At 50.6% G+C, this 25,503-nt stretch overlaps 12 protein-coding genes across 12 annotated transcripts; 11 read left to right on the top strand and 1 right to left on the bottom strand.

Moving 5' to 3' along the window:
* Window positions 1-1,240: 1,240 nt before the first annotated feature.
* PG994_005334 (FAD dependent oxidoreductase-domain-containing protein) lies at window positions 1,241-2,866 on the top strand (the record flags this gene model as incomplete). Its single annotated transcript, XM_066856743.1, has 3 exons — window positions 1,241-1,589; window positions 1,617-1,873; window positions 1,931-2,866. The coding sequence occupies 3 exons, from the start codon at window positions 1,241-1,243 to the stop codon at window positions 2,864-2,866; spliced, it is 1,542 nt and encodes a 513-aa protein (XP_066716012.1).
* A 720-nt stretch (window positions 2,867-3,586) lies between these two features.
* PG994_005335 (uncharacterized protein) lies at window positions 3,587-4,089 on the top strand (the record flags this gene model as incomplete). Its single annotated transcript, XM_066856744.1, has 2 exons — window positions 3,587-3,711; window positions 3,768-4,089. 2 exons carry the CDS (start codon window positions 3,587-3,589, stop codon window positions 4,087-4,089), a joined length of 447 nt encoding a protein of 148 aa, XP_066716013.1.
* Window positions 4,090-4,519: 430 nt separating this feature from the next.
* PG994_005336 (uncharacterized protein) lies at window positions 4,520-4,762 on the bottom strand (the record flags this gene model as incomplete). Its single annotated transcript, XM_066856745.1, has 1 exon — window positions 4,520-4,762. The coding sequence occupies one exon, from the start codon at window positions 4,760-4,762 to the stop codon at window positions 4,520-4,522; it is 243 nt and encodes an 80-aa protein (XP_066716014.1).
* Window positions 4,763-5,773: 1,011 nt separating this feature from the next.
* PG994_005337 (uncharacterized protein) lies at window positions 5,774-6,827 on the top strand (the record flags this gene model as incomplete). Its single annotated transcript, XM_066856746.1, has 4 exons — window positions 5,774-6,017; window positions 6,072-6,197; window positions 6,256-6,377; window positions 6,450-6,827. The coding sequence occupies 4 exons, from the start codon at window positions 5,774-5,776 to the stop codon at window positions 6,825-6,827; spliced, it is 870 nt and encodes a 289-aa protein (XP_066716015.1).
* Window positions 6,828-8,042: 1,215 nt separating this feature from the next.
* PG994_005338 (uncharacterized protein) lies at window positions 8,043-8,675 on the top strand (the record flags this gene model as incomplete). Its single annotated transcript, XM_066856747.1, has 1 exon — window positions 8,043-8,675. The coding sequence occupies one exon, from the start codon at window positions 8,043-8,045 to the stop codon at window positions 8,673-8,675; it is 633 nt and encodes a 210-aa protein (XP_066716016.1).
* A 302-nt stretch (window positions 8,676-8,977) lies between these two features.
* PG994_005339 (uncharacterized protein) lies at window positions 8,978-12,070 on the top strand (the record flags this gene model as incomplete). The annotated part of the gene is made up of 8 exons (XM_066856748.1): window positions 8,978-9,600; window positions 9,726-9,924; window positions 10,026-10,218; window positions 10,268-10,706; window positions 10,771-11,348; window positions 11,419-11,623; window positions 11,698-11,804; window positions 11,862-12,070. 8 exons carry the CDS (start codon window positions 8,978-8,980, stop codon window positions 12,068-12,070), a joined length of 2,553 nt encoding a protein of 850 aa, XP_066716017.1.
* A 1,286-nt stretch (window positions 12,071-13,356) lies between these two features.
* Window positions 13,357-13,869, top strand: PG994_005340 (uncharacterized protein; the record flags this gene model as incomplete). The annotated part of the gene is made up of 1 exon (XM_066856749.1): window positions 13,357-13,869. One exon carries the CDS (start codon window positions 13,357-13,359, stop codon window positions 13,867-13,869), a length of 513 nt encoding a protein of 170 aa, XP_066716018.1.
* A 30-nt stretch (window positions 13,870-13,899) lies between these two features.
* Window positions 13,900-14,584, top strand: PG994_005341 (Cytochrome P450 alkane hydroxylase; the record flags this gene model as incomplete). The annotated part of the gene is made up of 2 exons (XM_066856750.1): window positions 13,900-14,229; window positions 14,369-14,584. The coding sequence occupies 2 exons, from the start codon at window positions 13,900-13,902 to the stop codon at window positions 14,582-14,584; spliced, it is 546 nt and encodes a 181-aa protein (XP_066716019.1).
* A 2,705-nt stretch (window positions 14,585-17,289) lies between these two features.
* Window positions 17,290-17,556, top strand: PG994_005342 (uncharacterized protein; the record flags this gene model as incomplete). Its single annotated transcript, XM_066856751.1, has 2 exons — window positions 17,290-17,397; window positions 17,419-17,556. 2 exons carry the CDS (start codon window positions 17,290-17,292, stop codon window positions 17,554-17,556), a joined length of 246 nt encoding a protein of 81 aa, XP_066716020.1.
* Window positions 17,557-18,259: 703 nt separating this feature from the next.
* On the top strand, window positions 18,260-19,051 carry PG994_005343 (uncharacterized protein; the record flags this gene model as incomplete). The annotated part of the gene is made up of 2 exons (XM_066856752.1): window positions 18,260-18,758; window positions 18,849-19,051. The coding sequence occupies 2 exons, from the start codon at window positions 18,260-18,262 to the stop codon at window positions 19,049-19,051; spliced, it is 702 nt and encodes a 233-aa protein (XP_066716021.1).
* Window positions 19,052-20,192: 1,141 nt separating this feature from the next.
* Window positions 20,193-20,459, top strand: PG994_005344 (uncharacterized protein; the record flags this gene model as incomplete). The annotated part of the gene is made up of 1 exon (XM_066856753.1): window positions 20,193-20,459. The coding sequence occupies one exon, from the start codon at window positions 20,193-20,195 to the stop codon at window positions 20,457-20,459; it is 267 nt and encodes an 88-aa protein (XP_066716022.1).
* A 1,336-nt stretch (window positions 20,460-21,795) lies between these two features.
* PG994_005345 (uncharacterized protein) lies at window positions 21,796-22,413 on the top strand (the record flags this gene model as incomplete). The annotated part of the gene is made up of 2 exons (XM_066856754.1): window positions 21,796-21,969; window positions 22,060-22,413. The coding sequence occupies 2 exons, from the start codon at window positions 21,796-21,798 to the stop codon at window positions 22,411-22,413; spliced, it is 528 nt and encodes a 175-aa protein (XP_066716023.1).
* Between the last annotated feature and the right edge of the window lie 3,090 nt (window positions 22,414-25,503).

The following is a 25,503-nucleotide window of genomic DNA, read 5'->3' on the forward strand; positions in this document are numbered from 1 at the left end:
CGTGTAGGCTCACTACGGGGTAGTACGACGAACCTGTAGGGTAATACCTTACAAAGTTCTCAGGCTACATCGTTGGCGGAAACGACCTCCTGTATTGAACAGCTGCAGGGGACCGGCTTAGTCGTCACGTTCGGCTGCTGCCTACGTTCCAGAATACGAATAATCGGGCGCCAGCACCCACGAGACACCCCGACCACGACGCGATAGATGTGTCGCTTTCATTCGAGAGAAGCGCTTCTCGTGCTTTGGCGCTGGGCTTCACCCGCTTCGATCGTTTGACCGACGTCGCGATAGAGTTGGGCACGTTCACCACGATCTCCATCTCTGCACGGTCCTCCATTGTCGCGTTGGACATCCGCCGCCTCTTCATCCGACTCCCTTCTCACCAATGAAGTAACAACTAGTTGAACTAGGACAAAATAAAGGTCCCTCGATCTTTCCCCCGTGTGTTCCCAAGAATCGTTCCAATCCCCGATTGAAATACAGCCCTAAATGGTAACAGTCTGAACCGCATATATCTCCATGCCAATACATACGCGATCCAAAGTGCTCTCGAAAATTGAGCACCTTTTCAATTGGCTTCACTTCGCAGCCCACTCTGGGGCAATGATGAGCGCTTTGATCACTATTCTTCAGTAGCTTTGGGAGGGCTGCGAACCTCGAGTCGCATTCAGTATCCTTGGACACATCGTCATCTTCGTCTCTCGAGTGTGCGAGAGATTGTTGGCAGCGTTCTAGTAGAGATGTGATACACCTACTATGTCGCCCCACCCTAAAACCTACTATGTACTTTTAAAAGCTAAACTGCACGGCCACTCACGCCACACCTATTTTTAGCTGCGTACCTGAAATTTATCAATAATCAGCCTTGCACACCACAATACCACCTTTACTAATACCGAGACAACTCCGTAGGAGCCTTCCTAATAAAGCCGATCTGCACGCGCATACGAGCCTCTTTTCGAGCCGATCAGCATACATACAGTCACGTTAGGTAGCCCCACCGATGCACTTGTTTTAATTGGTCAAATAGCTGGAGCTCTGACTAAGATCCACCTGGCGGTACATGGCAGCTGGCAGAAGCTGTAAGTACATAGTAGGTTTTAGGGTGGGGCGACATAGTAGGTGCCATCTTCTGTCCGCTAACCAACCACTCTCCGCTGGTTGTGACCCGTTGCATCCTTAAAACATCGTATACAAGTTGGCGTGCTCGCTTTACATCCTTCTGATTGCTAGAAGGATGGGTACCGTCCTTTCCGCCCTCGCCGGTATCGGTTCGTCTGCCCGCATGTTACTGACGCCCATCCTAGACTTCGCGAAAGCATATGAGCGTGCGGCGTTCTCGCCGGGCTCCCCAGTCTCCATTCCTACGACGCCATACTGGACTAGGGACCCGCCGTATCCAGACTTGGTCAAGCACCAGTCTGCCGAACTCCCCCGCGAGGTCGATGTCGCCATCATAGGCTCAGGCATCAGCGGTGCGGCCGTCGCTCACTCCCTCTTGCACTCCAGCAAGGGCTCCAGTGTCGAGAAAATGGTGGTACTAGAGGCCAGGGATATCTGCAGTGGCGCCACGGCCCGCAACGGCGGTCATATAAAGACGGCTCCCTAGGCAGTATACCCGCGCTTGGCCAAGCACGTGGGCAAAGATCGAGCCATCGCCTTGACACGGTTCCAGCGGAAACATCTTGACCTCCTTCTCGAACTTTGTAATACTACAGGAATCGATGCAGCCGAAGCCAGAGAGGTCGAGACTGTGGATTTGTTCCTGGACAGTGCATCATTCGCAGACGCCGTCAAAGGAGTTAAGGAAACGGAGCCTATGCTCCCCGAAGAAGAGATGAAGATCTGGGAACGTGAAGAGGCTCAGAAGGTATGTGAGTCCGGGTCATCTGGGAGGCCGGAAATGCTAACTGGCTTGTGCTAATAGAAGTTCGGCACCGGTCCAAGCGTATATGGAGCCGTCTCTTACAGGGCCGGCGCGCTCTGGCCCTACCGCTTCGTAACAACCATCTGGCACCGGCTTTTGACCCAATATCACGACATCCTCGCGATAGAGACACACACACCCGTAGAGAGCATCTCCACCGAGGACCCCGAGGCACCGAGAGGTTACCCTTATGCCCTGCGGACCACCCGTGGCACTGTCTATGCGCGGAATGTCGTCCACGCCACCAACGGTTTTGCGTCCCATCTCGTCCCAGGTCTGCGTCGTAAGATCACCCCCGCCAAAGCCCACATGTCGGCCCAAAAGCCGGGCAATCTATTCCCCGAGCAACATGGCCCCCATCGTTCATGGAGTGTGATTTACGGCGATGGATTCGACTACGTCACACAACGGCCACCGGAACATGGCGAGTCACGGCAGAGTCAAGGTGACTTGATGTTGGGCGGTGGTTTTGTTTGTACATTGAATAGGGGTATTGATATGTTAGCCGTCTCCGATGACGGGGCACCCTTAGATGGTATGACACTGGCTCATATATCTGGTGTACTCCCGGCCGCCTTCTCGCCCAACTGGGGTGTGGGTGGCGGGCTCCGGCAGGCTTGGTCCGGCATACTGGGTTTCACGAGAGACATGCTGCCCCTTGTCGGGAGGTTGGACAAAACAGTCACAGGCAGAGCCCCAAGTGATGTGAATGGTGGAGAATGGATAGTGGCCGGGTTCGCGGGTGAAGGCATGGTCTGGAGTTGGCTCTCCGGCATGGCCCTCGGCATTATCGTGAGCGGCCGTGAGAACAGCGATTTGGATGCCGCCCCGGGACGCCCAGCTGGACGGCTGGCAGACTGGTTCCCGCATGAACTCTATGCATCAAAGGACAGAATGAAGAGTGCCGACTTGAGTAACTTGCCAAGCCACCTCTGACGGCGGTTGATCCATGGTGGACAGAGGAGCAGTTGTTGCGGCCCGGCGCCGAGTGGGCTTAGGGGCCTGCGTTGATGGGTTCAACTTGCAGGGCTAGATTGCGCATAGGCGAGGCGTTTTCACCGCGGTGAAAGGCCAACATCGCTCTCATTCTTGTCATCACCTCTTTTTTGGTATCTGCCATGCCTTAACATACCAACCGACCATTGCACATACCGCCACCTCGACCAGGTGTTGATCCATCCAGGATAGCGTGAAATAGTCCGCACCCTCCTAGCTGTGCATTCACCATTGGTAGCTGCACCCTCGGCGGTGAACACATACGTCTTTACTCCACGTGAGACAGACTGACGACAACCACCGCACGATGAAACTTATTTTCCGCTAGTCCCAACACTGTAGCATCGCGCAAGGAACTGAAGGCTGGTTACACGATTTGATACTATGTGGCGGAAAAGCCGGTCCAATGGGTGCAGGCGACGTGGCGATCGCCCCCCACAAAACGCTGAATACGAGATGCTGGGTTCCGCCGAGGCAACGATTTTGCACTAGCTAGCGCCTTGGAGACCTGCGGAAAAAGGGGCAAGGAGACTCGCTCTACTGGTATAAAGATACCCGTCTCGCTTTCCTGTTGGACTAAAAGAAACCACCCTGCATCACTGCATCACCTATTAACGGCTTTATATATCCCCATCTACCACCCACCACCACTCCCTCGAAATGAAGTACTCTGCTGCCGCCATCTTCGTCGCTGCCGCCTCGGCCGCTGGTGTCGATAAGCGCTCCACCGTCTACGAGGTTTCCGACTTCAGCGCCGCCTGTATCGAGCACAGCGTCCAGTGCTTGTAAGCTTAACCCTAAGCACTTACGAGAACGTTTCCGACTGACACTTGCACGGTAGCTATGAGTTCGGCATCTTCCAGCCCGGTACCATGCAGACTGAGCCCCAGTCTTGCAAGACTACGGCTCTCAGCGGTGTCGATGGCAAACTGCCCGAGGTCGGCCCATGGGAGGGCAAGTGCGACCAAACGTCCAAGACATTCTCGGTCGCACAAACTGCAGATGGTGGCCTGAAGCTTACCGTGTCGGCGCCCGTGTCCCCTATCAGCAACACCACTGGCGTCTACACCATTCCCTCCTCAGAGCTCGCCATGCAGGGCGCCCCCCCATCCATCCGACAGGTCTACACTGGCCCTAAGGCCTTCAACCTGGAGTTCGTTTAAATAGAATGTCGCAGATAATAGGTGTCATGGAGAGACCAGCATAGAATTATGAGTGAATCGCTGCATCTAGTGTGTTAAATGCAATAACCAGTTGCTACCATCGAATTAAACTCCAGTCCTTTTCTAAACGGCAAGATGTCAAAGACGCGTATGCAGTACTTCGATCGCCCAAGTGTTATATATTAATCAACATTTTATACTTTGATTCCAATGCGCGAGTGCGAATAGCTGCCTTGCGGGACTGCTTCGGCAAATTTCGACCAGGATACTAAATAACTGGTGGTTGTCCTTATGACAAAAAATATACACCATCGGCATTCCTCAAGCCTCTCCCCAACGGCCCTCCTCGCCTCCACACCTCCCTTCACCGCTGTCGAGTGCCGCTGCACGATGAGGAGTTACTCGGTGACATAGGAGCATCGGACCCCAGCTAAGCTGCGACTTCTTCCTTGGTATCCTCGGTGGCGTCCTCCCACTTGGTCCACGCCCATCGCTTGGCTGCAAGCTTGGAAGTAGCGCCGGGCTTAGCCATGACACCTTCTTCAGAACTGTCAGCATCAGCCCAAGTAGACCATCTCCAACGGGGTTCTAGCGCACCCGGGACAGGTGCCGGAGTAGCGGCCGCGAAGCCCGACATTGCTACCAGGACACCGAGGAAAAGAGTAGACTTCATTTTGATCTGGTGGAACGTCAGTATATGTCCCCAGGAGCTCGGTCTGTCTCTGATGATCTTGATCTTGTTTAACTCACTGGCTCTAAGGGTTATCGGGGTGAGTGCTGGGCTGGGTATTGGCGTGATAGATGTGTATGGGTTGAGGCTGTGAACATTGAAGGCCAAGATGGTAGGCAACGTCACCCGCCTTTTATATCCAGAGAGCACATTAGGACAAGGTAAAGTTCATAGGCCATGCACCACCCGCACAGTCCAAGCATCGGGTCTCGTTGGCAGAGCTTCTCAGCAAAGTGACTAGCCTACCTCGTTGTCCCCCTTTCTCAGCAAACCTGCCCCCGACGACGAAGGCCACGAGTCCACGAATACAAAAGGCGGAAGTCTTACCCTGCATTCAGTCAAAATTCTCCCGATCCGAATAGTGTCAGTCAGCACTTGAGATGCAGTGGAATGCTTGTTCAACCTTCCCAATAAAGCTCGCTTCGCTTCGTAGTACCGTACGAGGATGGTACATATTACTAGCCCGCGGCTTCGCAAAATTGGCTGGCTCCATCATCCAATCCTTTGTGCACCTTTATACACGGTCCTTTGCCTTCATCTACCTTCTCCCCCGCATATGATACTATATCAAACTAAAGTCGCAACGCGATTCGTCGGTATCGAGACCCGCATCGTCACGCGTTAGTAATCGGCGTATCCAAGCCAGGGCCGTAAGCGCTTGGAACGTATTGTGTGTCAGCCGCCTGCATGACAAGCCTCCCCGTAATTATTCTGCCATTTGTAACACCCTAAAATTCGCATTGCATATTCGAATTACTCAAGTAGGAAGGTGATATCAGTATAGCTACTAGGCGTCTTAAGCCCGCGATTATCACTTGCGTTGGAGTGGCAATGTCATAGTTTTCACTCCTCGAGAATAAGTCTACCAATTCATTCCAAGATAAATTTCTCAATTCCATACTGTAGGCCTGGTCACCATTGTTTTCAAGAAATCAACGCAGCACTTCTGTCAATATGGGCAACTTCAGAGACGACGAAAGTGATTCACTTGAGTCAAATGACCTCCTCGAAGAGTATGAGAGTCAAGCTCGCCCTCAGTCGAAGAAGCATGACAGGCTTTCGAGAGGCGTTCGCCGAGCTACGCTACTAGTCCTTTTTGCATTCTCCTTGGTGCTCAATGCCATGTTCACCATCGCGGGAACTTATCTTTACCACAGGGGAGGTCTGGGAAACCCAATATTTCCCCAGGCTTTGTATTGTGAGAGGTTCCACTTGTCCGGTTCGATTTTGTCCCTTGCTGACCGGCAAATAGCTCCTGCACAGGATGTCCTGTCGTACGAAGTGGTCAAATTTAATTCGGCCTTTGGCGGAGGCAGATCCGAGTACCAAGGAGAACCGTCACCGGAGCTCGACGAGCTCTGGGAGAACCTCTTCCTGCGTGCGTCGGCCCCTACATCAGGCGAGAAAGACGGAAGCTAACATCTAGTCTCCTCCAGTCGAGCTTCAGATTCCGCGCGAGCAGGCACGACTGCTGCCAAACAAAACCATCCCGGTCCACCTGGACAAGCCCGACAGCTTCGCCGTGGGCCTCAGTGTCTTCCACGACCTTCATTGCCTGGTACAGTGACGCCCTTTCCTGCCCAACGCTGCTCCTCCCCCGGCGCTGACGGTAATACCCACCGCGAAACAGAACACGATCCGCAAGGGGCTGGATTACTTCAACTACCAGATGTGGAACGACACGCACAACCCTCTCAACACGCCCCTCCATCTCCTGGACGACGACCACCGCCTCGGGGGGCCGCTCGACCCTCCGCACCTCTCCCACTGCATCGATCATCTCCGCCAAGCCATCCAATGCCACTCCGACATCAGCCCTGTGGTCTGGCAGTGGTCCGAGGCTGCCCAGGACAACAAGATCTACGGGACCACGGTCCGCACGTGCAGAAACTTTGCAGCAGTCCGCGCTTGGGCCACTGAGCACGACTACAGCAAGATCATCTACAGCCCTGAGAAGCCGGAGGAGCTCGGTCTTTGTGGCGCATTTGACCAGGGCTGCGGTTACTAGGAGCTGCCCACATGATCTGTATCAAGCCGTGGGGAAGTGCGAAGTGGGCTCTAGGTAACTAAAGGCTATATCGTAATTTATTTAGTAAATACTTAACTTCTCGATTGATGGTATTATTTCCTAATTATTTACTCTATAAGCCGTTACGGTGGATAGGTTAAAGAGTCATCCTATATAGAAATAGTGCTCCATTCCATCGAGACTTGCCAACTATGGGTTCTACGACCCAGGCAACATCAGAACCGAATATTCCTACACCAGTATCAAACCCGCTGATCCAGCCAGAGGTCGAGCATAGGTCCCGCATACGTAGCTATCACTGGCTCGTGAAGTTCCGGAAATACGGTACGCTATTCGCCTCGAGAAGGACCGATACCGTATTCAGTACGGGGCGGAAAGTGGTTTCGTATATCTTTTGATAGGATCGTCACATGCCGTATTAATGAATACGCCATGATAAGCATGCATACTAGTTGGCTCACTCTACCTACTATCCGAAAACTGTCGTCACATGGCCGATGCCAACAAGCTGCATTGCTACTGCACGGTCCTATGATGACTCAGGTTATGCAACTGGCTTACTTGGTGCATGTGGAGCGGAAGGGCAGAATTTGCTGACGGCGTGCTGATCGGCTGAACCGAGCCTTACGCCTGATCAGCCAGTCCTACACATTGACGGGGGTAAAAGTACACTGGCCAGACTGCCGAACCCCTGTTTCCTCGATTATAGCTCACTAATCACTAGGCTTTACCCCGCAGATAAGAAAGGACCGCGCGCTGGAAACATTGTCCATACGAGCCGCCTACCATACAGCAATAGCCAATGCAGCCGGTCCTGATGCTGCACCCCATTGCTTATTTTTTAGACAGAGATCGTGGCCTCGATGCAGACTCGAGATGCTCTATTTGGAAGGTCAAGCAAGGGTGATGTCGCTGACTGCGTCCGAAGTGCACTTTTGGCCAATGCTTGTATCCCCACGCCGAGTCTTGGCTCAGGAGGCATCTTTCATTCGCCACGAATGCTACACACTTCCCGGAGTGATTCATCGCCTCCCATGGGTACTGATATGAGGCCGCGAGCCTGTGATTGCTTAAACCACCCAGTGACTGGGTCGTACTCTTGGCTGTGAGGCTACTCGAACACAAGGCTGCCGCCCCCCCCTCTCAGATCCGGAACTCACGCCCTCGACTACCGCAACCGCAGCAACCACGATCATGTTTTCCTGGAACAGGGTACGATATGCTGCCCTCGAAGATGGAGAAAAGTCTCCAGCACGGGGTCCATCCCATAGATGCTTTCTCTCGACAGGCTGGGCTGCCCGCCACTTCGAGACGCTCATCATTGCCAACGTCGTCCTCTTCGCCCTGTCCACAGTCTTCATGCTCGCCTCCGTCGGTGTCCTCCACCACGACCGCAGCGGCCAGTGCAGCAGCCGCGAGACAGGCGCGAACAACATTCTGGGACTCGAGCTGCCCGTCCGCAGCACGCAGGTCGAGGGGGACTTCGGGAACGACGACAACTACAAGACGAGCGTCTACCGGGGCCCGCCGGGACCGGCGGTGGACGCGGCGTGGGCGCGCGTCGCCAACAGCGAGATGATCGTCGTGAGCACCGCGGACGTGGTCCGGCTGGGCAAGGACCCGGCGGCGACGGTCCGGGCGCCGGCGGAGTGGGGGCTCGGCCCCGACGCCCACCTGGGCGTGCTCGACGTCTTCCACCAGGTCCACTGCCTCAACGCGCTGCGCCGCGGCGTCTACTACGAGCACTACTTCGCGCCGGCCATGGGGCCCGACAAGACCGACGTCTTCTACAACCACATGGGTCTCCATATGCCACGTATATATTAAAATGAGAGTAACAGTGGTAGGCCTGGTCAATAGCCGGGGCCAAGGGTGCATCAGCCCGCTCAACTATGTAAATCATGAGAAGACCAATCACTGATCAACGCTGGCATATCTTCTCTCTCGTGTCGGCCCTGTCATAGACCCACCCCTCCATGTCCCCAAATGATTCTTGGTCATGATAAGCGGCAGGGAGTGGGTCAGCAACCGAGCATAAAGAGGTGGCAGAAGACGGTCACTTTCCCGTCCAATAACCCATAACTCCTGTTCATCTGAATCGCCATACCACTCACTCACTTCCCATCAACATGATTCGGATGGACGTGGATATCCAATCCTATCCCCCGCTGGATCAGGTATCCAAGTCCGTAGCCCCCGTCACGCTCTTCGTCCTCATCATGCACGTCGACGCCGCGCTCGCCCGCGGCGACTGGCAGGTCCGTCTCCGTCACGCCGCGACCGTGTCCGAGGACTGGCAAGAAGAGACCATCCTCCCGCAAACATCGCGGACGAGCCGCACGGCTCTTCTCGACCTCGACACCCGTCCGCACCACCACCCCGGGCCCGGGAGGGTCCGATTACAGTTCGAGCGAGCCGTCGACACGTCGTCCGCCGTCCGCTTCGCGTACCGGTTCCGCCGCGCGGCTTCGGACCCCTGGGCCACCCCCCGACGCCACGATGGGTCGCCCTTCGCCAGTCTCGTGTTGCCCCCGCCGCGGCCGGGGAGCCCGCCCCTAAGGGCCCCGCAGCTCACCGGCTACGTGCCCGATCTGAACCCGGCGCTGGCGTCTCGCGCTCTCCGGAACAAAAACGCCGACGGCCCCGCCGTCGCCTCGTGGATGGTGGAGGTCTCGGTAGCCCCCGCGCGCGGACACGTCCCGCACATGGAGCAGTTCATGTTCGGGACGCCTTTCGGAGGGGCTTTCGTGAGGTGGGGGGTTTTCTTTTTGGTTTTTTCTCCTTCGCAGCGTTTCGAAGCACCTGATTTCGAGCACTCGAGCTTTCTCCGCATCGGCGTGACGGACACCCGCTGACCACCGTGACTCTTGTCCGCAGATGGTTCGGTCTCTCGCGGGACACGGTATCGTGGATGGCGCCGCGCCAGGGAGGGAGCTACTTCAAGCTTGAAGTCGCCGCGGTGCTTTGCTCATTTCTCGGGGTCTCCGGGCAGAATCTCCTCTTTCTTGGCATAAGTGGCTTTGAAGGCATCCTGACCATCTTTGGTGATAGTAACCAGGGTGCCATGATGATCAAAGTAGGCAAGTACTCTATTTCTCCTGCTTCGCCCCTGCTACGTGTCACGTTGCCGTTTATAGAGGTTTAAACACTTCTTGGCTTCTGGCTGATGGCCTGCAGGTCCGGAATGACCGGCCAGCCCCGGGTTACGGCAGAGTCATCGTCTCCGTCGGCGACGAATGGGAGTCAACACTCGCTGCGACTTTGCAGTTAGCAAGGGAGCTGTCTGCTGGCCCGAACGAACCCAAGCCCCGGGGCGACTTGCAACGTGGTGATGCCATAGATCCTCATTGGATGGACGGGCTACTCTACAGTAAGAACCAGCCCGAGTATGGACGGAGGTCGTAGTTGACAGGGTTCAGGTCCCCAAATCGTCATCGGCCCAAGCGACCTTGAAGCCCAAATAGCGAAATCCTTAAACGAATTGGAGTCTCGAGGCATCAGGGTAAGTGGTTTGGTCCTTGACGACGTGTGGCAGCACGTCGACGAGCATCAACCCAGTCGATTTCAAGCGGGCCTCATCGACTTCGAAGCGAGTCCGCGTGTTTTCAAGAAGGGGCTGAGAGACTCCATCCGAGAGATCAAGCACCGGCACTCGGCGGTACGGAATGTCATCGTCTCGCTCCCCATCTTGGGCCACTGGGGTGGACTATCCGAGCAGGCCGAAGGACGTCTCCGCCACATCTACCAGACCATCCATGTAGAGCGACACGAAAGGTCCAATCCCCAATCGCCGTCCCTCGTCGGGGTTAACATCGTGTCGCCACACGACGTCCAACAGTTCTACCACGACTACTACGCGTAGGTAGCTGGAATCGTCGGGAAGACGTATCCAAGGTAGCAAGCACTAATGCATCTTGGCCAGGTTTCTTGCCGCGTGCGACGTCGACGCAATCCTGGTGGACGGGATTTCTATGCTGGAGTCCCTGGCATCCGCTGCCGTGCGTTGCTCACTGTTCGAAGTCTACTTGGACGCCCAGTCCACGGCCATGCAGACCTATTTTCCGCGAGGAAACCTGTCCAGCATGTCCTTGTTGCCATGTGCTCTGTTTCACAACTTGAGATCCACAGGGTCCCGCCAGCCCGCTACGGTAAGAAACTCACGAGCCTTTTCCGACCACAGGCGCCACGTCTTTGTCAATGCCATCAATACCGTCATCTCTGGAGGTGTCGGGAACATCCCGGACTGGGGTCCGGTTGAGCGGACCGCGGCCGCCGCCCACGGTGCTTTCCACGTTGCTGCCCGGTGCTTATCGGGGGGCCCGATCCGCATCAGCGCTTTTGACGGTTCCGGGCGGGACGATTTGGGTCTCGTGCGACAGATCAGTGGCCTTACGGCCCTAGGCAAGACGGTCGTCTTTCGTCCGTCCGGCATAGGCAAGGCCACGAACCCTTATTCCCACTTCGATGACGAGCATCTTCTGAAGATCGGGAACACCCATAGTGCGTGACCTAGACTGTACTCGTTCTTCTCGCGTTGCACCATACTAAAACGTTCGCTGGCGTGCATCAGGTCTTGGCGCTTCGAGAGCTTCCATCCTCGGGCTCTTCAACATATCGGAGCGGACCGTCAGGGAGCTCGTGAACTTGCGCGACTTCCCGGACATTGATGAGTCGACCGATTACGTTGTACTGTCTTCGACTGGAGCCATGAGAAGCTGTGTCAATCTCACCACTTTGTTCCTATTTTCAGGGGGCCTTGAGCCTGGACAATACGAGTTTTTGGCCGCTTATCCGCTGAAGCGTTTCGCCGCAGCGAAGGGTGGAGGGCACGTTGACATTGCAGTCCTAGGACTGCATGGGAGATGCTAAGGGCCGCTACTGTGATTGATACTGACTTTACGATCGGAGATGGCATGATATGGGTAGAGGTTGTGTTGAAAGCTCTGGGCACTCTAGGTAAGTGCGGTCATGTCCCGGCTCCTTGGATCAATCGTGAAGTACGTCCTGACGCAGGCCATAATAGAAATCTACCTGTCCTACACCCCGAGGCACAAAATGAGATTGCAGTGGGAGATCTCACCGTGCAAGGGCGAGCGCTGGCTCCAGCTTCCGTCGATGCCTCTGGGAGTACCATGCGATTGGACATCGAGGCTATCTGGCGAGACCATGATTGGAAGACCGAGGCTCATGAGATCTATGTGACTATGGGGTTACTGGGATAATTGATGCGTACAAGAGGAGCGTAGGACTGTGGCTTTACGGGTTGAAGATGAACAGAGCCCTCTGAGGTTTCGAACTGGCTTGGAAGAGTCAGCTCGTGATATTGATATCCTGGGCTACTAGTATCTTCATCGTGAAGCTTTCATTATTCTTATTCGTTCGGATGCTGAAATGCGGTGTGCCAATTGACGTTGAAGTCCCAAGCAGCGGCTGCGCGGGAGTAGATCAGGTGCAGTGCAATGGAGGGGCAGACGCTGCTGATGAGCTTGATATCATCGTCGCTGCCTCACTGCAAGTTGCCCGTAGGCAACTGATTTGTCCAAATATCCCCCCTATTTGCCCCGCACTGCACTTTATTCCAGGGACTTACAAATCTTCCAACTTCCCCCATCTGAAGACTTGTCTGGGCAAAGGGCAACAGGTAACAAACCACAGGCACGCAAGATAAGCTCAAACTATGATATTCCCACAGCCAAAGTTGATCTTGATTTGAACTTGTCCTGTGATACAGCCAGAATCGTGTTTTGATTCTACGGAATTCGAATGCCGTACTTCCCTCCTCGGTGCGCCAGATTTGGATCTGGGCGCCTTCGTTTCACGCCCCCTTCTTTTCTTTTGTTTCTATTTTGGCTGGCATCTTGACATGTCATTATCTTTGAGGGGAGTTCATATCACCTTTGCATCTCACATCATTGTCGCATGGTCGCCAAGCCTTCCTAGAATTACTACCCGAGGGACTACCTAGGGGCTTTCGGGGTCTAAGGGCGGAAGAAAACTGGTGCGGTGAAATGCAGTCTCAGATGAAAGCTCTGGGCGGCATAATTTACCGAGCGATCGGCACGGCCCGCCAGGATCAGTTTTCGCGCGCGAGGAGCAAGCAATGCGAGGTCTGGATCCGTGAGCTGGAATCTTGATCTGCGTCTCAGATCAGACCATCTCGCACTGGCCTAAGCATGCTGTGTAACCGTTCAAAAGATCAAAGCACGAACCCATATGCGTAGCAGACTGGTTTGGGGCATTGCCGAGGAGTTCTGATCGCATCCATCGCCATGAAGGCCCAAGCCGATCATGCCAGTGTGATTACAACACCCGGCAGACACGAAAACTCATGATGGTTACGAACAGAAATGCCCATCTCATGTGTCTATGCAGGTGTGTATTGCGGCAAGTACATATAGCCAAATCGTAGAAGCATCGCGGGATTAGAAACATTTCTCTCTCCTTTCCCCCCCAACTCCACTTTGCTTCATATTCATATTATGCCCTAGCTCCAAGTTGAGCAGCCATGATGCATTTGACGACTTTCTCCCAAGTTTGCCCCATCCTGCTGTTCTCCCACTTGTCCATAACATACCTCTTGCACTATGCGAACCGGTGGTCCTCGGCAAAGCAAGTAAGAGAGAGCCGCCGATGCAAGGAGGGCAAGGTCGAGCGGCTATGGGACATCCTCGGCATCGGCAAGATCATCGCCTCCGTCAAGGCCGTCCTGGAGGAGAACCCGTCCGAGTACCTCGACACGCTCTGGGACGCGTACGGCGACACCTACGTCGCCAGCTTCCTGGGCGTCCGGGTCGCCTTCACGCGCGACGCGGCCAACCTGAAGCACGTCCTCAACGGCCGCTGGCTCGACTTCGACGCGGCCAAGAACTTCCACGAGCACATGATGCGCGACTGCCAGGTCCCGGAGCGGCAGACGCCGTACCAGAAGCAGTTTATCCAGTCGGCCGCCCGGGTCCCGCGGAACGTTGCGTGGCTTGGGAACCTCGGGCCCCTGTCCCAGTACCTTCCACAGGGTCCTTGAAAATCCGATGTCGCCGTCTACAAGGTCTACATGGACGCCCTAGTTGACAGGAAATTCCAGGAGATCGCCAAGACCACATTCCCAGATCCACCAAGGGGGGCCGAGGATATGCGCCGGTCACTGCTTGACGATCCTGTCCGGTACACCGATGATCCATTGGAATTGAGAGATGCTATGATCACTGTCTCGTTTAGCAATGACTCGCTGGCCGGTATCATGGCCGCTACTCCGCGGTTCTTGTCGCGCCACGAGGATGTGTATAAGAAGCTTCGTCGGAGTGTCCTTGACACGGTGGGCTATGAAGAACCCACGTACCAGCAAATTGCAGGGTTTTCCTACCTTCAACAAGTTACCAACGAGGTTTAGTAACCTCATAGATGCCTTTCCCCCATTATGTCTCTTTCTAGATTGCTAATCTTGGTGATGTTCGTTTCTGTTAGCTTTGAGACTCCTGCCCCCTATTCCCGTCAATGCCAGAATTGCTAACAAAGACACCTAGCTGCCGACCGGAGTCGGACCCAAGAGCAAGGACAGCCTCCTGGTCAAGAAAGGCCAACCTCTTGTCTTGTCGACCTGGGTAGCGCAACGGCACACAAAGAACTTTGGCGACGACGCTATGGATATCCGCCCGGAGCGTTGGGACGACCAGCCCGTGGATGCGCCTGGCTACCTGCCCTTCCTCATCGGGCCGCGCACCTGCAGTGGACGTAAGTAGTACTAGTACTAGTAGAGAGACGGGGATCCTTGAGAGTGTTGTCGAGATGCTAACGCCAAACTTTGGGTCATATGATTAGAAACATACGTGCAGCGACAATCCATCTACACCCTCGCCCGGTTTGTCCAATCCTTCTCCAAGATCGAGAGCCGCGACAGCCGCCCCTATGCAGCACGAACGCGTCTGGCCCTGGCCAACAGGAACGGCATGTGGATTTCGATGACGCCTGATCCGCTGGCAAAGAGTGTAGAGGCTTTCTAGGCGACTACGTGCAGGGGTATGGACGGACAGGCAGTATCTTCACTTCTTGTGTATGTATGGGCAGCATGCTGACTTGATGGTCAATGCCCCGGTGGTGGTGGTTCGTTCTTTCTGGTGGCGATAATACTCCAGCAGTGGAGGTATTAATTACTGGTACTCCATCTGGTTTAACATCAATGCAGAAGGTATACACTCTTCCATGTTTCCAAAGTCGTGTCATATCAAACTGTTGGAAGTTCAAAGTCAAAAGCCTGCAGATCACCTTTCCTACAGGATGAAAGGGGCGGTACAGGAACACCGGGTACACGAACTGTGGGCGTATTAGCAGCTCCAAGTACAGACAGGCACAATGCCATGACGATGACGAGCCAGGTCGCAATGATAGCGGCGGTCGAGCAGGTGAGCTTACGGGTCTAGAAGAGCCCGGCGTAGTGCTTCTGCAAGCGGATGAAAATAAGGCAAAAAGACGGGAAGAGGAAGAGAAGAGAGAAAAAAAAGTGTGTGATGGCATTAGCTGTTTACGTGCTATCGCTAAGCCTTTTTTCTTGTATAGGTTGGATCGAACTTGAAGCCTGCCGAGGGGGGGTATAAACACCACGCCCTTTGTCTGAGTGGTAGGTTATCCAAGCCCACATCGCCTACCGAGGGAAGCGCCCACACCAACTACACCAGTCGGCCACCAGTTTGTTGGAAGAAAAGACATTGATCTTGGTATTGAACCTGCCCGCTTTATGGGCGCTTGCTTAGAGGGTGAGCTGGCTTTACTCCAGCTGGGGAATGATTTCTGGCGAAGTGGCCATTTGGTAATAGACAGCATGCTTAAGTATTTTCAGGAGGTAGCTATTCAGTGAAATGGTGTGCCATGGTTACTGCATTGCGGGCGATCACTGACGGTGCTGCCTTGCCACTTTTGGACATGCCTTGGCAATTCTGGACAAGGAGATGAGCATATACGTACTCGTCGCTATTAAGTCAAAAGAAGTCCTGCTCCTCCACTCATGATGGTATTTTCAATTCCATCCTCAATTAAGGTAGTGCGGCCTGGGGAGGAAGATGGATACACATGCAGTAATTACTTACCTCCTAACTTACCCCACGTCACAGCTAAAAAAAAACATCCGGGGGACACCCACTCTTCCCCGCATTGTTGATCCTTGTTGCAGCTGCCGACGGATCCTTCAGGGCTGAACGAACCCCTGCGCGCAGGCACAATTACCCCTGCGCATCCATCATTTAGAAAGTGACCAGACCATAAAATAAAAACAACCAGTCGCCGCACGCCAGCCTGTTACTTGCTGCATGCAAATAAGATGCCAACTCATCTAGCAAAGCAGCAATATCAGTGCACAGGGTAATTTGCTGAGTTATTGGTGTCTTCTCCGCCGGAGGGCACTGAGGTCGCTTCCCACCCTGGCACCCGGATCTCATAAGCACCCGTCATGATTCAATTTCCATCCGACGTCTATTAGCTGGTGAAGCTCCTCCCCGGCCTGCCATTCACGTCCACGGACTCGCTGCCAGCCACCTCCGCTGGAGAACGTAGCAGCCACGAACCTTCCGTCCGGTCCTTCGATGTCGGCTCTTCCTATCATACCGAAGCAGAATTCGGTAAGCGTTGGATTGTTCACCCACTAGACTTGAATCTTATATATTAAACCTTATTGGTGGGAATAGTGAAGTGATACTCTCTAGTGGAGATAGTGCACCAGTTACAGGTACTATCCCGCGACACCAGCTGGAACGGGGGACTCTACGGGCCTACAGTATATGGCTATAAGAATCCCGTGGCGAGCCTCTGATACATACAGGGCCGTCGTAACGCGTGCTAAGCGGTGGACGAACACTGGTTCATGTTCGTTTAAGGTACATGCTAAGCCCCCTAGAAATAGGGCCTAATAGAAGAGCGCCTGTAAAGTAAATCTGTTAGGGGACTGACTAGAGGAGAAATACTCTAGTTGTGATTTAATAGTCGTAGTCCGGTACATCTGAATAGGGAACGTGAGCTGGGTTTAGACCGTCATGAGACAGGTTAGTTTTACCCTACTGATGACCTCACCGTAATGGTAATTCAGCTTAGTACGAGAGGAACCGCTGATTCAGATAATCGGTTTTTGCGGCTGTCCGATCGGGAAGCACCGCGACGCTACCATCTGTCGGATAATAGCTACACAACTCTAAGCCAGAAAACATCCATGTTAGAACGCGGTGATGCCTCCTCCCAAATGCTGTAAGTGGATGCGAAAAGGCCCTGGCCTCGCCATCTTTCCACCGGCAAAGTGCCTATCGAGATTGAAGTGCCTGATCCTCCGAATATGCTGCCCGTAACTGCACCTTTCCGATCGGGTAGCATCGTACCAATATTTATACCCTTACATGTCTTCAGAACCAGAACTGACCGCGACACCAGCAGAGACGTCTTAATCATACCTGTCACATTCCGTTATATGCCCCTGCTGAGCAGCGTCGACGTGCACGAAAATCTACAGGGCCGGCGCGGCGACGGGCGACGACGGCGTGACGGGCATGGCGACAATATCTTCTCGCCCTTCGCGGTGGGCCTGTCTCGAGCATAGGCGAACAGCGACCTGCTGCAGTGGGGGTCGACAGCGGGCCGCCTCGTGGTGCCCGCAATGCCGGGGCTGGGCGTCGAGCTGGACCGCGAGAGGCTTGCCCGGCTCCACCAACCAGCAAGTATCTCGACTGCGGCCTGACGAAGAAGAGGGACGACACAAAACACATATATGCAGAGGTTTTCCAGCAGGACGTCTCGGCCAAGATAGCAAAGTGGTGAGAGGAAGAACTGCGAGACCGGCTGGGTGTCAATAAAAGGCGTAATCTTGCTCATTCCCCAAACGAGCGATACGCGCAGTGATCTACAGCATGACGAAGTCTCCGAGTGGATACATGACTGCTCGCAGACTGCATCACATGAAATCTTTCATGATTGCCAGCCATTCCGCGGAGATGCTCCGTTCTGGGGAGCGTGAGACAAAGGCGTAAACTGAGGCTACACAACATGTCAAGTCTACCTACTGCTTCCGATGTCGGCGGGGTAAAGTACGCCCGAGTGACTCATTGTTCAACGTTACAAGGCAGATTCCTGGAGTTTGACGTATGGCACCAGTCATCTTCATCAATATTGTGCTAGTAACAGTACAGGAATTCGAGTACCATCTTGAGTTGGTTGCCCGGCTTCGGGACTTGGGAACTGGTGGAGCCGCCGGATACCGAAGGACCAACCCATACGTAGGGGCCTTCAAGACCTAGAGTAGAGCCCCTTTGGTATAAAGCTGGCCAGCCCAAGTACCAACCCCAAAGGTTTAATGGATCAGTCCAGATGTCAACAGCAACAGTTATAACATCCTTCAATTCTTACTTACCAGGGCATCAGTAAATGCAATGGCTACAGAGAACATGATCGACGAGGCCCTGTCCTCCATCCAGGCCGAGCCCGTGACCCTGGACCTGTTGCGGCGCCTGCACACTGAGGCTCTGAATGAGCCAGCCTACGTGAGCACGGATGGGCAGCTCGCGTCGGCGGCGCTCGACCGCTTTGTCGCCCTGGACCCCGACAAGTGCACTCTGGTGTACCTGCTGCTGCGCGCGAGCGGCGCCCGCCACATCGTCGAGGCCGGCACCTCGTTCGGCGTCAGCACCATATACCTGGCGCTCGCGGCGAGGCAGAATGCACTCGCCGCCCAAGCAGCAGCAAGCCGTCGGGGTGGCGGCGACGACGGCGGCGGCGGCAAAGTGACCGCGACCGAGAACGAGCCGGCCAAGGCGGACAAGGCCAGGGCGCACTGGGTGCAGACGGGCGAGGGCCTGGACCAGTGGATCGATCTACGAGTGGGGGACATCCGGGAGACGTTGAAGACGGATTTGCCAGAGCAGGTCGACTTCCTCTTGCTGGACAGTAAGTCGATACTTAAAACTTACCGAACCCGTGCTATCATTACCTGAAAGAGTGTTTGATGCTTGATCGGCTAACTGCGAGGCTCTCCAGTTTGGGCGTTTCTGGCACTGCCGGCCTTCCGGCTCGTACAACCGAAGATGCAAATCGGTGCGACCGTGGTGGTAGACAACGTCGTGGCCGCCAAGGAAGAGTACGCTGACTTGTTGGCGTATCTAGATGACCCTGCCAATGGCTTCAAGACGTCCACTGTGCCTTACCAGGGCGGTCTGCTCGTCGCCGTGTATGTAGGGTAGGGTCTGGATAAACATATGGTAGACATCCTAAAGGTTCCGAAGAGTTCGCCGCTCAAGGAGGGCCATTGACTTAGGAAATAAAACGAATCGATTTATTACGCTTTTCTTTTAATTACGCTGTAAGTGTAGATAATAAAAGGCGGGCGGCAGCTTATTAATCCCTTTAGTTTTAACTATTTTTATTAATAATTAACTTATTTAAAGTAATTATTTAAAAGTTCTCGCTTATAGTTTTTAATAAGCCACGATTAATTATAAAATTTAAAGATTTTAAAGTATTATATTTATAAAGTTATAACAACTAAGGTATTTAATATTTTATTTAAAATAAACGTGAAATAAAGGGCCGAAGTGAGCCTATACCGAAAGCGGTCAGCAGTAAAGGATCTTTGGCCTACTCGTGAGCAAGCGGCTCATCTACAGCTGCCGTCAGTTCCGGACTCTCTACGTATGGGAGGTACCACCGTGTTCTGGCGTAGATTCTGACTCGAGGCATTCGCCGTCCTACGGTCCTCCATCCGAAAAGCTGGTCGAAAAAACGAGGTCGACCGGGGCTAGGATCAGCTTCTGGAGGCAAAGGCGGGCAGGAGATGACTCACTGCAGATGCCAGAGCCAGGCCCGATACCACTCAGCAGGAGATGACTCAACCGCATAAGGGAGACCGAGCAAAAGACCATCCCGACAGGAGTCAGTTCAAGCTCTTAGACAACACAAGCAGGAGTCTGTTCAAGCCGCAGGGCGCCAAGAGGAGTCTTGCTAACCTGCTAATAGCTCCGTGACCAACACCTGTTCCTGCCTCCCGCTTCGTTTCACCACTGCCTGCGGCGCTACTTTCTCTCTCTCTCTCTCCCGCCATTATGGCCAGTAAGCACTGCTATGCACCCCCAAGGGATTGCTGTGCTAATCCCTTGGATCTAGTCATTGACTTCCAACCTGGCTCAACAGCCATCGGCCTCGGCGCTGGGGGTGATGACACGCGCAAGCGTCCCCACGCTAAGCTCGACAGAGCTCACGAGAGGGACACCTCCACCGACGACCGCTTACCGCGTCTTCGATCTGGTTAGTGTTCCTATTTCACCCCTTCCATTCTAGTAAGCCGTTGAGTGTATCAGTAATAGTGTTATATAAAAGGAGTTCGAGATGGCCGAGATATGGGAGAGGCGTGAGAAGGAGGCCAAGGTTAAGAACGAGAAGGCCAAAAATAAGGCCACAAAGAAGGAACTCCGAAAGGCAAGACTCGCCGCCCGCCCTGTGCGAGCAGCAGCAGCAACACCAGCACCAGCACCAGCACCAGCACCAGCACCAGCACCAGCACCAGCACCAGCACCAGCACCAGCACCAGCACCAGCACCAGCACCATCCGCTCGCCACGCCACGCCGTGCCTGCGCCCCCGCTCCCGTCCATGACTCCGATTCGCCAGGCTTCGGCTGCTCACTCTGCCGCCAGGCGATCGAGCATCGCTCGTCGGCCCTTCACCACCACCCCACCATCGCCGACGGCTCTTCTGGCGGCTCGACGGGCCTGGGCTGCTGCTGGTCGTCAAAACGCCCTGGGCCTACCGATACACGATCAGCGAGATCGACCAGGCCTGATAAGCCCTATGGCATCTCTTCAGTCTTGGCAATGAAGCCTTGCCAAATAAGTATTCTGATCCGATAATTAGCTGCGTTCTTCTGCTTTTCTTCTTCTGATTCTTTCTCACGCTGAGGATGAGGGACGGGGCCGGATATACCGAAAGGCCTCTGCAGTCTGATAGCCGTGGCTATCCTACGGGGCTGCGCTAGTCCGTCTCCTCTCAAGCTTTCTCATGTATGCCGATGCCTTCTACACCGGCATTAGACCACAACTCAATTCTCTATAAATCTGAATCATGAGATCAGCGGCTAGAGCTATGCTCGGTCCTGTTGGCGGAGATCGAATAAATGAGCGGCACTGCGGCTGTGACTGTGAATTCAGTTGTGAGTGAGCACTAATTAGTTAGAAAGTAATACTACTTTCCTATGCGCCCTCATGCCTTTGAGTCTGGTACGTCTATCGGGGATTAGACTTAGAGTGAAATCGACGCTCTATGCTCGTTCCGGAAAGAGTGGGTCATAATGGTCGCCGAACGGAGTATATACTAGGTTAGCCTGTTTCCACTTGCCGGGATGCTAAAATAGTAAGCACCTAGCTATACCAGACCGCATCTCCACTATAGCCCACAAATTTTGCCTGACAGCCGTCATGCTTCTAATTTTAAACGTTCAGCCGACTGTCCGTTAAGCTTAGATGCTGAGGTTACTCCACCGCTGGCGGGTTTCTGATTACCTTGGGAAGCCGCTGACATGGAGCGTGGATTACTTTCTCAACTACTAGAAACTTATCAGCCACACAGTTATGAATTGTCGTGGATATAGGCTCTCATGGTTTATTACCGTGGCTCGATAAAACTCTTTCAGGCTTTACATAGAGACAAACGTGATATTATAGTAGTGAGGCGTTCCCACCGGGGCCGTCTGTGGACGGAAGAGGCATTCAACAGCACGTACACCATAACGCCAGGAATAGTAAGGAGATCGAGTAATCGGTGACGTATTAGTAGTATCGCAACTCTAGGATGCGGCTATAAATCGCGGTCTCTCTACTCTTGCAATTCAAACAACCTACCAAGCACATCTCGAACATCAAGCTTCCTACACTTATCTAGCCTCCAAGATCATTGCAACACTTCCACAAAGCTCAAGATCCTCTACTTCCTTCAAGATGTTTGGCTCCTTCTCAACATTCGCCACCTTGGCAACCCTCTTCGCCTCCCAGTCTCTCGCGGCGCCTGACACGAATGAGACCGCCGAGATCCTCCCCCGCGGCGGTGGCTACCCCGCGTCCAACCCCCCGGGTGTGTTCTGCTACAACACATGGGAGAAGGTCACCAATGATGTACGTGAAATGAGATAGATCGCAAGCTCCCGCTGCTCCCCAGCATATATACTTGCATCACAAAGGCTAACTCTCGCTCACACTCCGCAGCCCGTGGTCCAGTACTGGTACGTGACGGCGCAGGACATGGGCCACGCGATCAAAGCGAACAAGCTGTGGAACCACCTGAACCTCAACGGCTGCGCGCCGACGGAGCACGTGCAGCACCTCAAGCCCGAGATCAACGGCGCCGTCTACACCTTCCACACCAGCGAGGCCTGCACCGCCGCCCGCGTCAGCCACGCCATCCGCTCCTCGTCCAACCCGCCCGTCGACATTGCCTGCAAGTTCACCGACAAGAACAACGGCATCAGCCCCGGCGGGGCCGCGGGCGCCGCGAGTGGCGGCGCAAACAGCGCCGTCCTGGGCATTTTGCAGGCGCTCGGCGGTCTCGCCAAGGCTTAGATCATAGGTCTACTATTGTTGGTACATTGACAGACTACACCAGCAGGGAGGGCGGTGCGTGAAGCACGGGGCTGGGTAGGAACTGTTTATGACTTACTCATGCCGATGGATGGAACTCATGATTTATAAGCAGAGAGGCACACCCGTTATTCTTCACTTCTTTAGATCTTTTAATGATTTAATTTAAATGTCGATTAAATAAGATTTAGTATAGACAACTAATATCTCATTTAAAAAACTTCACCTGTCTTTTTTCGGCGCTATACACGTATAATATAATAGATATATACACTTTATGCGATATAAAGCCTTTATTTAAATCTTTATATTAATAACTAGTTAAAAAAAACTTTTATTTAAAAACGGCGGTAAGTATTTCTTATTAATAAGATAATAAGAAATTACACTTATTTTAAATATCTTTTTATATTTTTCCTTTATAATATATTTTAATATTGCTATTATTTTATATATAACTTTAAACTTAATGTTATTATTTAATTAACGAATTAATTAACGTATAATTAATTAATTATTATTACTTTTATGATTAATTTTACGTTAATTAACAGCTTTTTTTAAACTTATTTATTGTAAAACCTTTTAATTATTATTAATTTTACTCTTTAATAATTAAAAGAAATAATAAATTAATATCCTTAATAATTTTAACTTTATATTAAACTTAAAGGTTATTAATATATCTACGATTATAATATTAAGCTTAAAGCGAGAATTAACTTATAATCGGCTCGATAATGAAAATAATCTCTCGTATTTAATAAATATTAATTAAATTAAAACGAAATTAAAAGCTATTCGTAATAGTTTAAAGTATTAATCGCGACGACTATTTAAATATTTAATCGAATTAATTATATTAATATTATCTAGTATATTTATTCTCGTGTTCGTTATTAAAGGATTAATGGTTTATTTAATTAAGTTATTATAAAAAAAAAAGTAAAGCTATTTATATATAAAAGTAATTAAATAACCGTTAACGTTATTAATTTAAAGTTCGATTTATTTAAATATATTAAATAAGCTTTCGTATATACGTACTAGTTTTAAGTTTAATCGAGGTTATATTATTATATTTTATTATTTATATCTATCTTTAATGCGAGCTATAAGGGGCATCGTATACCCCCTCTTTATAAAATAAAAAGAGGTTCGTGCGCGTAGGTATGTGGCACCCCCTTTAAAGTAGTATAGAAAACCTTAGTTCCTACTATTTTAATAAAATCTTTATATTAAGTTTTTTACACGCTTTTCGTTAATATTTTTATATTATAAATTTATTCTACGTTTATTAATTAAAAGCGTTTAAAACTTTTTTAATAATAAATTAAATAATATATATAAGCGGCGTAATATATAAATATTAAATAAAAGTTATTATAATAATTATTAAGTCGCGCGGCGATGACCGTGTTAATAAGTATTAAGTTAAACGCTTTATTAATCGTAACGTACCTTATAAGCGAGCTACGCACTTTTTATTATTAAGCCTTATAAGTTATAAATTAACTCGATTATAACGCTTAGAATTAATTAAATATATTAATAATTATTATTTTTAAAGGTTTTTATATTATTTTAATAAGTACGCATATTATGCCCGGGCTTTCCGTAGATTTTATAGCGTTATAAGCGTGTCTTAAACGTTCTCGTATAACTACTCCTTTAACGTGATTCGTTTTATAATTATTTATTACTATTTTCTTTAAAACTGCAGGTTTTTTCTAGTTTATATATAAAGTGATCCTCTATCTTATAGCCGTTTCTTTTTCGTACGGCGGCGCCGGCTAAATATCTTATTTATTTTTCGAAGTATCGCGTTCTTACCTTTTAAAAAAGTAATTCGGTATATAACCTATATTATAAACTTTATAATTTAATTAAAACTAATTAAAATAAATATTAAAAGGCTATTTTAATATTATACGATACGGTTTTAAACGTATTCGGTTTAAGATTAAGCCTTAATCGGGTTATTTAAAGTTTTTAATTTTTAAAGGATAAATAGGCCGGAAAACGTCCCGGAGGTATTAAAATAAGTAGTTTTATATCTAATTATAAAATAATATATTCCGGATTATATAAAACGAGTCTTATTTTTTAAAAGCTTTTTTATATATTCGAAACGATAAAAGTTACTTAAAACGTTTTTAAAAACGTTAGTAAGAAGTCTTTTTTAAAGATATAAATAATATACGCTCGTATAAAACCTTTAATTTCTTTCTTATACGCTTTTTTAATATACTAAAATAATTAATATTAAAAGGTTAAAACTCATATAATAAATAAAAAAATATATAAAGTATAATAATCGAGTTCTTTTTATAATAAAGCTTAAAAGTTATTAAGTAGTAATTTTTATAGCCGTTTAAAACTAAAAAGTAATAACGATTTTTCGTATAAAACTTAATATATTAATTAAAATATCGAATCTAGTCCTCGCTTTTTTTATTCGTGGTTTAATTATTTTTAATAATTACGATTATTTAATCCTTTAATAAAAATAATATAGGAAAGGATAGCGTAACCGTTTAATCCGACGCCTTAAATAATTATAACCTATTCCCGGTTCTTTTATTATATTATTTTAGGCTTTCCGGGTTAATCGGAGGTGGTTACGATTATTTCGGACAAGATTTAGCCTATAAGAAACCTAGTTTCGTTAAAAATTATATATATCCTCTTTTTATATCTTATATTTATTAATTATATTTTATATAAAAATAAATTACGCGTAATACGTGTTGAAATTTTTATAAAATATTTTTTAATAATTAATTCTTCGGTTAAAATGCGTTTAAAGGTCTAGTTATTATCGTATAAAGTTAAAGGCTTAATTAACGCCGACGCGTCCCGCGTCGCGTAAGCTAAATAATCGATTCGCTATATCTTTTATATTACTTAACCGGGGAGAAAACGATTACGTATTTAGATTAATAATATATTAAAGAATTAATTCCTCTTTAAAATTAGAAAGCTTTCGAAAGTTTATAAAGATTTCGGATCGTGATCGAATTCCGCGTCGTCGGCTACGTAACGTCAACTCTAGGACATGATATATCGCTA

The sequence above is a fragment of the Apiospora phragmitis genome (assembly GCF_038363925.1).
Source record: "Apiospora phragmitis strain CBS 135458 chromosome Unknown utg000006l:1.0-5683423.0:1.0-5690449.0, whole genome shotgun sequence".
NCBI lineage: Eukaryota > Fungi > Ascomycota > Sordariomycetes > Amphisphaeriales > Apiosporaceae > Apiospora > Apiospora phragmitis.